At 40.6% G+C, this 17037-nt stretch overlaps 1 protein-coding gene across 1 annotated transcript in view; it reads left to right on the top strand.

Moving 5' to 3' along the window:
- LOC126263283 (alpha-catulin) overlaps nucleotides 1-17037 on the top strand; it is a 417508-nt gene that overhangs the window by 333315 nt on the left and 67156 nt on the right. Inside the window, exon 6 of the mRNA XM_049960368.1 lies at nucleotides 4628-4787. Coding sequence (XP_049816325.1) covers nucleotides 4628-4787 — 160 coding nt within the window. The remainder of the gene's footprint in view (nucleotides 1-4627; nucleotides 4788-17037) is intronic.

Genomic DNA, 17037 nt, shown 5'->3' with positions numbered 1-17037 from the left:
GTACAGAAAATAGCAACGGTCCGGCCCACTTCCCAGGGGCACCCCTGATGTTACTCCTGTCACCGACGAACATTCATGTTTGAGGAAAACATACTGGGTTCTATAACTTAGGAAGTCTTCAAGCCAGTCCGGGAGCTTATTGCATATGCCTGTACCTGCGTTAACAGTTTGCAGTAGGGTACTGTATCGAATACCTTTCAGAAATTTAGAAATTCATTGCCTGTCATCTGTAGTTCGCAGTATCTCATGTGAAAAAAGAGCAAACTGGATTTCACATGAGGGATACTTTCTAAAGCTGTGCTGTTTTGTGGACATAAGCTTTTTGGTCTCTAGGAAATTTATTATATTAGAACTCAGAATATGCTCTAGAATTCTGCAGCAAACTGCTTGATGCTCACATGGAAGCTAAAATCTAGAAATAGTAACTGAATGGATGCATTATGTCACATTTGGTAAAATGCATGATGAATGATCATACAGTGAATATAATTCTGCAAACCTTCCTGTTATGGAGGAGTGCTTGGAAATTGAAAAGTTTACAGCCTGTTTGCAAACACAGAACACTAAGCAGGCACCCACTTGCCCAATTAGAAAACTGTAAATAAAAAGTAGTTCTGGGGGAAAGTTGTTACAAAAATAAAACTTATCATTTACAGTCAGCGTTGATATGGACCCATGTTGCTCCTTGATATTATTGACATATATTCCATTAGGTCATCGTCTCAGTCTTTTGTTATGAAGCTAAACACACTGTGTATAAAAAAAGAGACAAATTATTTTTAGCTTTTAGTAAAACAGGTAAATTCAAATTTTGAGTGATATCGGAAGAAAAGACAATATAGTAAACTCCCATTTATCCAGAATAATCGGGATGACGGCTGGTTCGGATAACGAAAATTTCGGATCAACCGAAGTCCCTCTGTTTTCACATGTGAAACACTCCTAATTGCGTCAATACCGTGAAATATGATCATAAAACATACGTAGGGTACTTAGAATGTTATTGATATGGTTGTAAATAGGCCTGCATGTTTTTGACTGAAAAAATTGTGTTGACGTGTTAAAAAGGTGCCAAAGTATGATTGAAAACTCAAAGTTTTAAATGCTGAATAGCAAAACTCATTTATTTTGTGTTCTTACAGAAAAAAATCCACCTTATTTGGCAGTGGGAAAAAACAGGAGTTTTAATTCTATTACCTACTCTCTTGAATAAAAAATAAACTGCTGTACAAAATTATGAAACAAATCTAGATATTAATCGAAGGAACAGAAAGTTTGTCTAGAGGAACTTTAAAGTAAAAAACAAAAAACTTTTACCTTATGGATGTTGAAGTTCTAGGACGCTTGATTAGAATTTATTTTTTTGGTAAAAAAGTGTGTAATGGTTTCTTGTTTATTGGTTTGAGACACTTTTGTTGTGGCAATATCTTTCCTACATTGGAACCAACGATTTCGGGACAAGTTGCCTCTTCCTGTTGGCTGATGTACTCCAGAACTGTTTGGATCGCTTCGTAACCAGCTGTGTGAGGAATCTTTTTCTCTGCTTCGTCATCTGACGCTTCCTACTTGGTTGCAATTAGGGCAATTTATTCTTCAGTCCAATCAAAAAAGTCATTCTCCATCCACTCTTCAATGTCTTCAAAGTTCACGTCTTCACAACCCGGTACCTTCTTCAGTAAATTCACAAAAATTACGTCATTTTCATCTGTTTTTGGCACATTAGCTTGAGTTTTGGTGTTGCCTCCTTCCCACCACTGATGAGTTGCCTTATGATGTAATAGTTTTTTCCAAGACGTTACAAGAGAAATTGGAGGAATTAGATTTCAAGTGTCTGCAATCCAATGAATGACACTTAAAACATTGATTTTTTAAGATCTTGCACAAAATCTTCAGCATCAGTCACATCAATTAAATATTCCAGCAGCTTGCATATGTAATTTTTTGTCATCGCCTCAAGAACACCTTGGTCCAACGGTTGACATAGAGACGTGACATTTGGTGGGAGAAATAGAACTTTGGTATCCCCGTCTTGTAGATCATCTGGGTGAGAAGAAGCATTGTCCACAAGAAGTAGTGCTTTTCAAGGAAGTCCATTTTCCTTGCTGTATTTTTCTACAGCTGGAACAAACTCTGCCTGGAACCACTCTTTGAAGCTGGCACCATTCATCCGTGCCTTAGACTGATTTGTGTACCACAATGGCAAAGGTTTATCAGCTGGTTGCCTTCTAAATGCTCTTGGTTTTTTGGAGTTGCCAATATAAGTAAGACACAATTTATGATTGCCAGGGACTTTACTGCATGTGAGTACAGTAACTCTTTTTTTTTATATCCTGATGCCTTTTTTTCTTGTGTAGAGGCAAGAGTTTTTGTTGGCAACATTTTGTAATTCAACACGGTTTCATCACAGTTATAAAGTTGATCACAAGTATAACCCCCTTTGTCAAGGATTGTGTGCAGTTTCTTCTTAAAATCAGTGATAGCGGCTTCATCCCTGGATAATAATTCACTGCCGATGGCAATTTCCCAAATGCCATGCTGCTGCTTCCGAGGAATTCTTGCTCCTTTCCTTCAATCAGCTCACAAAAAGTCATCGCTTTTTGATGACGTAGAGGACCTTAAACTGGCATACCTTTGACTCTTATTTGTACGTACCACAAAAATAAGGCCTCTTCTAACTGAGGATGTGCACCTTTTCTCATTGTTTTTGGAGATTTCACTGTGCTGCCTGACAATTGGATGGAACAAAATTTTTCAGTTTATGATCGATTTGTCTTCTAATCAGCAATCATACTTCTACCGACATTCAAATCCGCAGAAACTTTCACAAGTGGCTCACCAGCATCAAATCTCTGCAAAGCGCAAAGTTTTTCTTCGAGCAAGATCACACTATTTCTTTGTTTTACGCTTGTAGTCACGTTCAGAATTTTTTTACTGGCACTCAACTGATTCTTTTTTGGCATTTGGCCACTTTTATCTGTGGACATTTTAAAGCATGTAGTGTGAGCACAAAACGTTAAATCGAAAACAAACAGACTCATGACTTGACAACACTCAAGGCGCACTAGACAAAGCTTTTGACTTTTGAAACCAGGCTGTGGCAGCCATGGAATGAAAGCATTGGATACGTCTATCCCCTCTCCCCTGTCCTACCCAAGCCCATGCGGCAACACTGTTAAATTGTTAAATGCTCGGCTTCGTCTGATGTGCTGACAACAGGCAGAAAGTGTTTGGCGCCGCACTCTCATTGTCGATTTCAACAGGGCTACATCATGATGCGTAGAGCAATACTGTATGTACTGTACTTCCAAGGAGTTCCAATAGATGGCAATGGCAAGAAACAACACAATACGAACAAAAAATATACTATAACTTCAACATCATGATGCGTAGAGCAATACTGTACATACTGTACTTCCAAGGAGTTCCAATAGATGGCAATGGCAAGAAACGACACAATACGAACAAAAAACATGCTATAACTTCAACCTGATCAGCCAGCCCAGGACATCTGCTCTACTGTTGTAAGCTCTTCTGCCTGTTTCTTGTATGTCTGTGCTTTTCTTGTCTTCTGTTGTCCCTAGTGTGTTCAGCTTTGTGTTTTCTTTGTCCATCTCAAACTCCTGTGGTGTGTCCCGTATATTTTCCGTTTTATCCCATGGACTTCATTCAATGGAACAAGGGACCCATGACCACATAGTTTGGTCCCTTTAAAAATCACACCAACCAACCTAAAACTTCAACCAACACACACATACATTGGCGACATTTGAACTTTTTATACATGCCAGTGCAGTGATTAAAACACCGGCGAATGCATGGCTCCTGGTGCAGACAAGTTGAAACTTGTCAAGTGTCAGTCTAGCTAGCCAAAAGCATAGCTGTGCAATGCATCATACAGCGCCAATGTGAGCCGCGAAAATCGGAAAAAAATTTTTCAGATAAAGTGGATTTTGGATAAGATTCGGATAAACAGGAGTTTACTGTACTGCTTATCACACTGCTAAAAGTTGTCAAAAATTTGTTGTAACTATAAATGAAATTTTCAGTTGAATTGTGGATGATTATCAGTACCTCCCTCCCACCTCAAAAAAAAATCTTTAGACTTGTTTGAAAAATAAGTATTAGTATCTTCTAAAACAGTATCATTTCCAAAAGGAATCTATGTTTGTCTATTGGTATTGAAGGTCTTGTTGAGTGAAGTAGAGAAGTAAATCATTTTCCATTCAGTATCATTAAACTGTTAATTTTCTTCATTGTAATGAATGGCTCAGAGTTTAAATGTCGATTAAGGTTCTTGATTTCGTTTTGGTAAAGCATAGTACATGTAAAACATGGCAAAATGTGGCATGATTCTGATTGCACATGAAACTTATGCTTGTGTCTTATTCTAGCAGTTATATGGATTGTCTTGAGAGGATGACTTAAGTAACTAACAATAGTTGTGAATCATATTTACCATACATATCATTAATAAGACTGATATTTGAAATGACCAATACTTTGCTCACATTGAACCGAAAACTGCAATTACGTGTTGCCTGCACATCTTCAAATGAAAAATTTAGAAACCATTTAATGTGGACAAATTTTCATTCAGAATGTTTGTAATTTTCAACTTCCATTTTAGGTGTGCAAGCTTCTCAGACATATAGCAGTTACCGACACTCTTCAAGTTTCTGCCAAATACACAGAAATTAATTTGAGGATATATGGACCACAAGTTATAACAGCTGCTCACACTTTATCTTTGCACCCAACATCAAAAATAGCAAAGGAAAATCTTGAAGGTAATTTTTCATTTTAGCTCAATTACCACATAGTTCAGCTGGAAGTAAAATGAGTGTTACTGGATCAAACAAACTGACATTCTATTTTATGAACTGTATTTGAATTTTTTATTTATATTTATATATATGTTTTGTGTTGGTTAGAACACATTAGTTACTTTCACATTTATAGTTGAATCGAGCTTGATGTAGCTAAGCTTTTGAGTACATAATCTGATGATTCAAATACAAGTGTTTAGTCTTTATCACAAATAATAATTCTGATTACCAGTTTTTAGTGTTAGACAATGGCCTTCAGGTCATTCAAAATACTTGATTAAAGAAGGTAACACATCTTAAACAGTGTATGCACATGCTACATCACTACAATCTTTGATGTGACCTGAGGATGACTGTCTAAATAACCAAAAACTGGTCATTTGAATTATAATTAGTGATAAAGACTAGTTAAACTGGTCTGGTAAAGACTGAAATTTTACTCATATGTCATTATATCCTCTCTTGACCCTATATTGAGAATGTTTGAAATTGTTTCACAGTGAGGTCTTTCTTGAAACCGATTGTATGCTTCCCTTAATTATTTCTCTGTGCATTGAATACTTCCATAATAGGTACATTTTGCATGTTTACAAACCTAAAGTGAGATCAATGCTTCTGTGCTAACATCATTGCTATCTAGTTGTAAATGTGTGTCCATTTTTCAGTGGTGTGGATCTTTTGCGCTCACTACTCTGGCAGCATGTAGCTTTGTGTCATTCTTTTGCAGTCATATTTATGCCTGATATTGTTTCCTTCTTACACCACTTCACTTCTTTCAAAAAGTATATCTAATCAATAGTTTGGAGAGTTTTTATGTACCAGGTTGTGCTTTGAATTTCGGCTCTCATCAAGACCTCCACAGACAGTTGCCATAGACCCAGAAGCTGGTAGATGCGTTCCTCTCTTGACTTCTCCCTACCTCTCTTATCAGTAAGGATGACCATTTCAGTGTTATGCCTTGTGCTTATCAATGTGTACCTTTCATTTATCATTCCAAGACAGTGCTAAGACAGTCCCTTGACACTTAAAAATTTGTTCACTTTACTGAAGGTTTGTATGTTTTGCTGAATGAGGTAATCTCAGCTTGGATGTCCTTGTAGCTCCCACAAGACTGGTTTTGGCAGTTTTCATTTCTGAAACAATGGTAGTATTGATGTATCATCTATCTGTAAACACAGCGTAATCTTTTATAGATAAATACCCAGGCAATATTATCTCTAAATTCACTGTCAGATCTCTCACTTGCATAAAAATTGTAGACATATGTTTCATCTGGCTCTAATAATATGTGTAGTTAAATACCATATTTATTTGCCTTTTGTGGCATGTATTGCTTAAAATACACGTAACCACAAAATTTAACATTTTGTGTCATGTGTAGTTATCTTATGAGATGGCATGTACGCACTTTGGAAATTAGCAGACGCCATTTCTACAACCCTTTGCAGTGGTTTGTGGGCAGTTTCCCCTTTTTCCACGACAAAAGAATAATCATTTACATGAAAGTTTCTGAGAACAGACAGATAATTATCATGACTCAAAATGCTAGGACTGAAATTGCATGAAACAACACGATTCTAGGACTAATTTTTATTTATTGGTCCTCTAAACTTAGGACTTCACAGTAAACAAAGAAGAAGAGGGTCATTCCTTAATTACTATCCACATTTCATAAAATTTTTACACATACATCATTTTTGGTAAAAATTAATGTTACACCTTATTTTATTGTTCTATACACTTTACAAACACAATTTTAATTGGTGCTACACTTTTTATGTTTCTACATACCCTATTACTGTATAGATGAGATGCTTGATCAACTAATTGTGCATGGTTGATTTGAAATTTTTCCTTTCCATTATTACTTTTGTGGATTTGGGTAATGTGTTACACAGTTTGATGCGGGGATGGCATATGCCTTTTTATAATAGTGCTGTATATGGCTGTTGTAAAGGTAGACCATTCATTTGTGTTGTAGCTGTACATAGATTCACTATGTATGATGCAAGGACTGTTACTATTTAATTTTTCTTATAATTACATTTTCTAGCATTTAAATAAATGTGTGTGGCAAAATTTCATTTTTTCTAAGTAACTACTTGCATAATGACCTTTGATCGACCCTGTCTATTAGTCCAATAAGCTTTTTCTGTAATTTAAATGATTTCAAACTTGCTTCACGATTTCCCCAAAATTCTACACCTTATTTCAATTCCAAGTGATCATAAGTAAAATATATGGTCCTAAGATTATCATACACAGTTTCTTATATTTATATTGTGAAACATGTTTTGTTCAGCCTTGTGTTTATGTAGTCTGCATGTGTATCCCATTTCATGTTCTAGTGTAGCCCTACACAGTGAAATTGTATACTCTCCATTTTTTCTAATTGTTTGTACATTTCTGGACTAGGTGGTGAATATTTCCATTGCAAGAGTTTCTACCAGATTAATAATAAAGCTCTTTGCATAAAGTATTCTACTATATTCAGTGTGACAGTTTTAATGTTTTCTCAAACATTTCCTTGGTACTACCTGTAGTTAAGATGCTGTAGCATCAGCAAATAGTATAGTTTTCTGTCACTATTTTTTACATGTAAATCATTTACATGTAGTAGAAACAGGATTGGAACCATAATATGTGAAGTTTCACATTGTTAAATCTGTTACATATAAATATACATTCTGATTTTAGCAAGGGCTACTTCTACTTTCATAGTGTATGTCAATTGAAGAGGAATTCATGTTTAATATTGTCCTTACACTTCAGTGGGCATACAGATTAGTTTGCTCCTTCATAGTATTCTTGATATAATCAACAATAAAGTACAAATAAGTTCTGAATGTGCACCATTGGCATCCAAAATTACAGTGCTGTATTCAGTTAATATAGCCATATCTGCCACACAGACAGTGATGTTCCGGCCTTATCAGAATCCAACAGTGTGAGATCCTCATCCTCAGCCTTTGTCATCTGCACTGTTCAAGCATTATAGTTACAGAAATAATGTCACTGCTTGCCTCTGAAGTGTCTTGACAGCCACTCTCCTCTTTTGATTCCCCCGCAAAAATAACTTTTGAATATACATTGTCCAGTCACATTAATGTGACCAGCTGTCAAAAGCCTGAATAACCACCTTTTGCAGCATGGACCACTGCGAGATGTGCAGGAAGAGAATCAGTGAGGTTCTGGAAGGTACCAAAAGGGATGTGGAGTCATATCAGCTCCAGTGCCATGGCCAGCTGTACCAAGTTTCTCAGTTGAGGATTCATGGTTAACAAACAATGCACGTCCACAGTGAGCTGTGTGCGATGTTGCATTGTCCTGCTGATAGATACCATCATGCTGAGGAAAAAGGAAGTGCATGTAAGGCTGGGTATGATTCCCAAGGATAGATGCACTTGTGTTGATCCATTATGCCTTCCAGAGTATGAGATCACCCGGGGAATGCCACTAAAACATTCCTCAGACTATAATGCTCCCTCCTCCAGCCTGGACCCTCCTAACAATTATTGCAGTGTGTCTACTTCCGGACATTTCATGCTATAACACCATTGGCCATATTCCAATGGACTTCTCTGTGGACATCCAGTTGCAATATTGGCGGGCACATTCCAGCTTTCATTGTTGATGAACAGTAATCAGCATGGGTGTGTGTACTAGGCACCTGCTGCAGGAGCTCATACTCAGCAACATTTGCTGAAAGGCCATTGAGGAGACACTGGTGGTAGCCCGTTGGTTCATTTGGTTGGTCAGTTGCTCAACAGTTGCATGTCTATTCACCTGTACACATATCTGCAGCTGTAATTCACCCCTGTAATCTGTGGTCCATGGTGCACCACAGTTGCCCGAGTAACAGTTTTAGTTAGCACCAACTCGCCATGCACAGAATACTTTATCTACGGTGGCACACAAACAGTTGCAGACATAGCCATTTCAGAAATGCTTCCACCCTTGGCCCAAAGGCCAATGATCATGCCCTTTTGGGTGTGAGATAAATTGCTCAGTTTCAGCATTACAACAATGACTGCACTGTTTATTGCATTCCCCGACACAGTTTATATGCTCTCCAGTGCTAATGCTGCTATCTGTCTGTGAGCGTTTATTGCTCGTTGACAGTGAACATAGGCAGTGGTCACATTAATGTGACTAGACCGTGTAAAACCACTTGGGGAATTATGTACAGGCCAAGCAATAAATTCAGCTGAACTCTGAGTGAAAATACCAGGAAAATATTGTTTGTGCTATTCCACTAACATGTCACAAAAACGTAATTGAAAATATTTTCAGAGACACAGATGTCTGTCAGGGAATACATGCAGCATTGTTTGTTAGAATATACATGCAGCATAAATTAAACAGAGTAAGTGACAGACGTCACTCAAAATACTGTACAGTTGGTGGCAATTGGGGGGGGGGGGGGGGGTCATCAGTCTTTTGACTGGTTTGCCCACTTCCTTGTGTAAGAATAGCATTTAGTGCATCTGCAGGTCATAGATATGTAGCGGTCTGATGTGCAATGACTGATGCAAAAGTGTGGTGGAGGAGCCATTCTTCATGTTTGTCGGGATAGCATTCAGCTCTCCCACTTGTATGTTGTGGGTTTGAGGGGTTGACGAGAGATTACAGAAATTCACTGGAGGTGAATGTGGCTGCAACAAGACAGACAACATTCTGAACTTTTTATTGCTCATCAGCTATATCTGATACAGATGTTTACCCTTTAATGATGGTCCCAACATGGCCTCAGTACATGGTGTTCATGTTCCATGGGAATAGTCAGATGTTGATATCTGGCTCACATGAAGTGACATTGTGTTGTGGTGCATGGCCTGGCCAACAGCACTGTGACTATGTGTTGCTGATGCACTAGGTGCTGAGATGGTGGCCAGCAATTAACTGAGGCAGCACAGCATTCCTGAAGTATGTAGTGCCTCGGCTTAGCACAGTGAGCAGTGGCTAGGTGAAGGCAGCATGATCTCCTGTACTTTGGACCTTGATGAATGAGTAGTGAGCTGATGATGATGATGATGATGATGATGATGATGATGATGATGGCTGACTGGTAGAGGCTAGGAGATCCAATAGAACATTGGATGTCCAGTTACAGTTGCTGGCTTGAACCTGTCTAGTGGATTGATCAGTGCATATAAATAACACACCAGTGATTGTTTCTTTGGCTGTTTTCTAGTAAAGGCAAACCTGTTCAGGTTACCAAGCTCAAAAAGTTCTGTGATACTATTGACATATTCCTGTACCTATTGCCACAGTGAGTGTTGATAAGTCATTGTGAGCATCTTGCCACTTTTTAAGGTAATGTGTTTTCATCAGCCACATGCCTTTGGGATGGTAATTAGAACACTGTGTCCTGATTTTCCTTGGCACCGCGGTACTCTATCCATACTGCAATGTAAATTCCGGTCCCCAAATTTACATTGGTGGTGTGCTGTTGAGAGCTGGGTAGAACATACTCTCAGATATCACAGAGTGTCTATATTTGTACAGTTACAGTCACTGGGTTCTTCTGAAAACTGTGCACAAGTCCTTCAAACAGACACTAGGCTAGCTGATCTCTATAACTACACTTTGACTCCAATTGTTACCGATGACCATGCCTTACATGATTGGGTTCACTTGTATGTAATTCATGCACTGTCTTCTAGGTTCTCTCATTGAGGCTCCAGGCAAATCTAGTCCACAAAACACTTACAATCTATGACATTCACTGTCCATTTGGCAGCAGGGTTAAATCATTTTGTAGGGATGGAGTCTTGGAATTCTGTGTGGTTTACTACAAATTCCCATAGTACCCACTTGATCTATCTACAGTTGCAGAAAATTGCAGAATTACGTACTCACTCATATCGCTCATCCTCACCAAAATATTTGTGCTGTTCCCCATGCTACACATCATCCTGTTAGCCCATTACATTTCATCACACTACATTGTGAAATCTGCTATTTAAAGTAAAAACACAATAATTTGGTAGAAACAACACAGACATAAGCAGATTACAAAAAGAATCTGCAATAAAGTCACTGCTGTCACATTAGTGATTAGAGCTTCTGGAAAAATATAGCTTAAATCTTAAAATACACCACTCATCCTAGAGAGACCTTCTGATGTTGACAAGCTCCATAAACCCTGTGATACAATGACTATTCCTTTAATGATAGGGGGTCTACCAGCTACAACCCGTGCAACCTTATTCCAACTCCTGTTACTCAAATAATAGCTTTTCCTCATCATATTTCCCTGAAATCCAATACCCTCTCCTATTATGTCTCCCATTATTTCTTACACTGATCCCAACAGCAGTCTTGGGCAGATCCTGTTTTATCATTCCAACTGACCTTCCACAAATAGAAGCAGAAGTAGTACAGTGCAAGAACAGAAAGGAAGACGAAAGCCCCATATGACTCAGGCATTCTGTATATGTCTACTAGCATACATCTCAAAAGTAGGAGGAGGAGATTAATGTTTAATGTCCCGTTGACAGCGAGGTCATTAGAGATGGAGCACAAATACAGATTAGGGAAGGAAATCGGCTGTGCCCTGTCGAAGGAACGATCCCATAATTTGCCTGAAGTGATTTAGGGAAATCAAGGAAAACCTAAATCAGGATGGCTGGATGCAGGTTTGAACCGTCATCCACCTGAATTCAAGTCCAGTGTGCTAACCACTGCGCCACCTTGCTCAGTGATCCCTGAAGGGCTCTTAAATTTATAAATTACAGTATGTATATGCTCGCCTTTTATTTATATGACTGACTCCTACTTACACTTGCCTACCCTGGCATCCCCCCCCTCCCCCCCCCCCCCCAACACACAATCTCCCTCATTCCTGACGTAAATGTGACACATCAGTAATACATACGTAGGAGGACAGAGAGAATCCAGACACAAGGAATGCTTACTCATGATGACATTGACCCCAAAATGTAACAGTCTGGTGTGCAATGACTGCAGTGGAGGGATTGTGGAGAAGCCATTCTTTAGATTTGTCAGAATGGCTTTCAGCTCTCTCACCTGAGCATTGTGGGCTCAGTGGTGTAAAGAGAGACTACAGGAATCCTTTGGAGGTGGAGGTGGCTGCAGCAAGACTGACAGTGTTCAGGAGAACTCGTTATTGTTCATCAGCTAGATCAGATACGGATGGATGCCTTTGTCCAGTAGTTGCAGTCTGGCATCAATCCAGAGCGTCCTGCGGATGTAGTCAGGTGTCTGTCTCTGTCTCGCATGAAGTGACCTACGATATGGCATGTGGCAAGGACAGCAGCATCGTGGCTCTGCGGTGCGACACATTGGATCCCAAGTAAACAGCTGGTGGTCAGCTGAGGCTAACAGCATTCTTGCAGGCCATATCAACTGGGCTTAGCACAGCCGGTGATTGCTGGACAAAAGCAGCAATGGGAATGTGGAGCAGCTGGCACCCCAAACTTGGGGCCACCACATTTGAATGGCAGGCTGACGATGACGTCAGCTGTCTGATGGATGCTGGTAGGGCTGCTGGTGTGGTTGCCGTCTGATTATGGTCACCAGTTCCAACCTACTAGTGGCTTGATCGGCATATATAAGTAACACCACAGTAACTGTTTGGATGCCTGGCAATGAAGGCATGCACTGTCAGCTGATGCAATGCTGTCTTGACGTAATCTGTGGTGTGATTTACAGGTGGGTTGTATCATCAGTCACGTGCCTTTGGGACTCAATATTAAATTTTTACTTCACCCTTTTATGATTTACATGAGAGAATCACGTAACCACCACATGTGGTGCCTTTTGAACTCAAACACAATCCATGTAGAAGAAGATACTGGTGGGCATATATATGACTGATCCATCCTACACGAGGTCTTCAGAAAGACCCCAGCCCACCTATTGCACTTGTCAACGTGATGGAGGGTGTTTTGTGTTGCACATCAAACCTCATCTCACCAGGTTTTAATGCGGCCAACAGCATGGGTGATGGGAGTTACAGGTTCCTCATGTGTATCCATATTTGTAGCGTACACATCTCTCTTTAAGCAGCTCCAGAAATAGAAGTCTAGTGGGGTTAGGTCGGGTGATATGGCATGCCAGTTAATGGTTCTGCCTTAGCCAATCCATCATTGAGGAAATGTGTTATCCAGATAATGGTATACCTGTCAGGTACAGTGAATTGTTGATCCACCATGTCACATGTACATACACTCCTGGAAATTGAAATAAGAACACCGTGAATTCAGTGTCCCAGGAAGGGGAAACTTTATTGACACATTCCTGGGGTCAGATACATCACATGATCACACTGACAGAACCACAGGCACATAGACACAGGCAACAGAGCATGCACAATGTCGGCACTAGTACAGTGTATATCCACCTTTCGCAGCAATGCAGGCTGCTATTCTCCCATGGAGACGATCGTAGAGATGCTGGATGTAGTCCTGTGGAACGGCTTGCCATGCCATTTCCACCTGGCGCCTCAGTTGGACCAGCGTTCGTGCTGGACGTGCAGACCGCGTGAGACGACGCTTCATCCAGTCCCAAACATGCTCAATGGGGGACAGATCCGGAGATCTTGCTGGCCAGGGTAGTTGACTTACACCTTCTAGAGCACGTTGGGTGGCACGGGATACATGCGGACGTGCATTGTCCTGTTGGAACAGCAAGTTCCCTTGCCGGTCTAGGAATGGTAGAACGATGGGTTCGATGACGGTTTGGATGTACCGTGCACTATTCAGTGTCCTCTCGACGATCACCAGTGGTGTACGGCCAGTGTAGGAGATCGCTCCCCACACCATGATGCCGGGTGTTGGCCCTGTGTGCCTCGGTCGTATGCAGTCCTGATTGTGGCGCTCACCTGCACGGCGCCAAACACGCATATGACCATCATTGGCACAAAGGAAGAAGCGACCCTCATCGCTGAAGACGACACGTCTCCATTCGTCCCTCCATTCACGCCTGTCGCGACACCACTGGAGGCGGGCTGCACGATGTTGGGGCGTGAGCGGAAGACGGCCTAACGGTGTGCGGGACCGTAGCCCAGCTTCATGGAGACGGTTGCGAATGGTCCTCGCCGATACCCCAGGAGCAACAGTGTCCCTAATTTGCTGGGAAATGGCGGTGCGGTCCCCTACGGCACTGCGTAGGATCCTACGGTCTTGGCGTGCATCCGTGCGTCGCTGCGGTCCGGTCCCAGGTCGACGGGCACGTGCACCTTCCGCCGACCACTGGCGACAACATCGATGTACTGTGGAGACCTCACGCCCCACGTGTTGAGCAATTCGGCGGTACGTCCACCCGGCCTCCCGGATGCCCACTATACGCCCTCGCTCAAAGTCCGTCAACTGCACATACGGTTCACGTCCACGCTGTCGCGGCATGCTACCAGTGTTAAAGACTGCGATGGAGCTCCGTATGCCACGGCAAACTGGCTGACACTGACGGCAGCGGTGCACAAATGCTGCGCAGCTAGCGCCATTCGACGGCCAACACCGCGGTTCCTGGTGTGTCCGCTGTGCAGTGCGTGTGATCATTGCTTGTACAGCCCTCTCGCAGTGTCCGGAGCAAGTATGGTGGGTCTGACACACCGGTGTCAATGTGTTCTTTTTTCCATTTCCAGGAGTGTATGTAATCGTTACTGTAAATCATCTCTTCCAAAAGTACAGGTTGGTCCTCTATCAGGAAATGTGAGTATGCTGTGGCTTTCATGCGATTTGGTAGGAACACGGGCTCTGTCACTAGGTCATACCACACCAGATGTTCACTGAGAACCTAACTTGGAATCTTGCCTTCCTAGTGTCATGTGGGTTCTCCATCACCAGTGTATGAGAATTGCAGGTTTTCATGATACTATTGCATATAAACGTAGCCTCATGTATAAATAAAGTGTATTGTATGATTTCTCTGTGTACAGCCAACCATTCACAAAATTGTTGTCCGCTTCCTGAATCGCCTGAATGCAGATGTTGCATGAGCTGCACATGGAATGGGTACAACGCTCGGAATGTAGTGTTTGCCACACTTGCATTTGTGGAATATTGAGCTGATGGCTAATCTGCCGTGTATTGGTGGTAGGACTCTGTTGTACTATTGGAGTAGTGTCTTTCCTTTCCTCAACTGACTGGATGACCTCACATTCTGATGTTGTGTGTACACTGGATGGATTCATGTTATGTTCAAAAAACCTGGGGAAGTACCCTGGCCCAGGGGGTCCATTGATCAGGGAAACATCTCTGGTATTCTTCACAGATCATGAGCACTACCATTATAGTAGCTATACACAAACAACATGTCTACATATTCTGCATGGGTGAACATATGCGACATGTTGGTATTAAAAAAGATGTTGGTTTTGCTCAATTAAACAACATTTTAGTACGACACACACATGGCATCATGGCTGCTAACTGATCCATTTCATGATTAAACACTGGGTACACTTGCAGATGTTGCCTCAGTGCAACATCACAGTACTGCCATCTGTAGGAGAACCCCCACATCTGTTGTAGGATGGATCAGTCATCTGTCCCACCATTATTCTGTCCACCACAGCACCTGCACAGGATTTCAGTAAGTAACATTCGCACTTGTCTTCATAATATTCATTCATGGATGTGTGTAGTATTCAACCTGTTCTCTCTCGCCAGTTCCATGACAATCCAAAATTGGACACATGTTTGTAGGACTTTTTTAGTTTTTCACATGTAGAATCACCTCACAAGTTATGTGGCATTCCTTCTGAATCACCATGTATGTATGAAAACTTGTCACAAAAAATTTACCCTTCTAAATTGCTGTTCTTCCAAGTAATTAAATAAGGTTATTGTAATATCTTAAAAGTTTAGAAGTAGGAAACATGCCATGATATCTTGTATACTTGCCTGGAGAAGACTGATGCTGCCAACAGTTGTTGATTTTGATTGGTCTTCATTCCGCTTCATGGCAAAAGTCTTCAATTTGTTAATTATATACATGATGTGGAACAGGTTTTATATTTTTCAAATTAATTTTTATGTCAATGTAAGTAATATCTTCTTCCACTACCAGTTTTAACTTTCAAAATCTCACATAGTGGCCCCAACCTCTGGTTTCCAACAACTTAAAACTCACAATTGCACAAATTGCATTGGCCAAACACCAGCCCTCATATACAGTCATGACAAATATATTATTTTTTTATTGTTACAATTTCAATGTTTCACTAGTGACAATGAAAATAAGTTTGTTCAAATTCATTGAAAAATGACAACATATTCAGGTGGAAAGAATAACAGATTTTTAAATGAAATATTTTATAAAGCAAAAATCTTTCATATAATAAATTTTGTAAAGTAAATCCTTTTAATAATCAATATAAAAATATATTAAGATTACATCAAAAACAAATTGACTTTCTAATAACCTAGAATCCCTAACTTTTATCATTTTATACAAATAGTTGTGTCAAATTTACAAAGAATTTTGTAGTATGAACCCACTTATCAGAATGATGTCCCCACTGGCCGGGACACTTGCACTGATTCACTTGAGAAGGTTCTCATAAAGCCGTAGTATCCTCTCCTCATGCAAGCTGGCCAACAACTTTTGGAACTGGTCCTTGATATCCTGGATATTGGTACTGGGGTGGATTTGACTTCTGAGCTGGTCCCACACGTTTTATTGGGCACAGATCTTGGAGGTCTTGCTGACCATGGGAGTACCTTAACATTATGCAGAGAGTTTGAAGAGAGACAGGCCATGTGTGGAGGAGCATTGTCCTGTTGAAAAATTGCGCCATAGTACTCTTGTATGAGAGAAAACACATGATGATGCATATTATCGATGATGTACTGTGGTGTCATCAGAGTTCCCTCAATCATAACCAGTCACAATGTGAAGTTATACCCGACTGCTCCCCACGCCTCCATGCGAGGATTAACACTGCTGAGCCTCTCGAAAACATTGGAAGAATGGGACCATTCTGTGTATCACCACCATTCCTGCCAATGATGATCATTCAGATTAGTGCAGACACGCAGTTCATCACTGAACACAATGTGACACCATTCATCAGCAGTCCAAGCTTCCTGATCGTGGCACCACTTCCAATACTGTGATTTGATTATCCATAACTCTGGATGCTCATATAGTTTTCCTGTCATTGGGTGCAATTTTGCTGTAAATATATATATATATATATATATATATATATATATATATATATATATATATATATATATGT

Source organism: Schistocerca nitens, chromosome 6 (assembly GCF_023898315.1).
Source record: "Schistocerca nitens isolate TAMUIC-IGC-003100 chromosome 6, iqSchNite1.1, whole genome shotgun sequence".
NCBI lineage: Eukaryota > Metazoa > Arthropoda > Insecta > Orthoptera > Acrididae > Schistocerca > Schistocerca nitens.
This window is presented reverse-complemented; position numbering and strand designations above follow the sequence as displayed.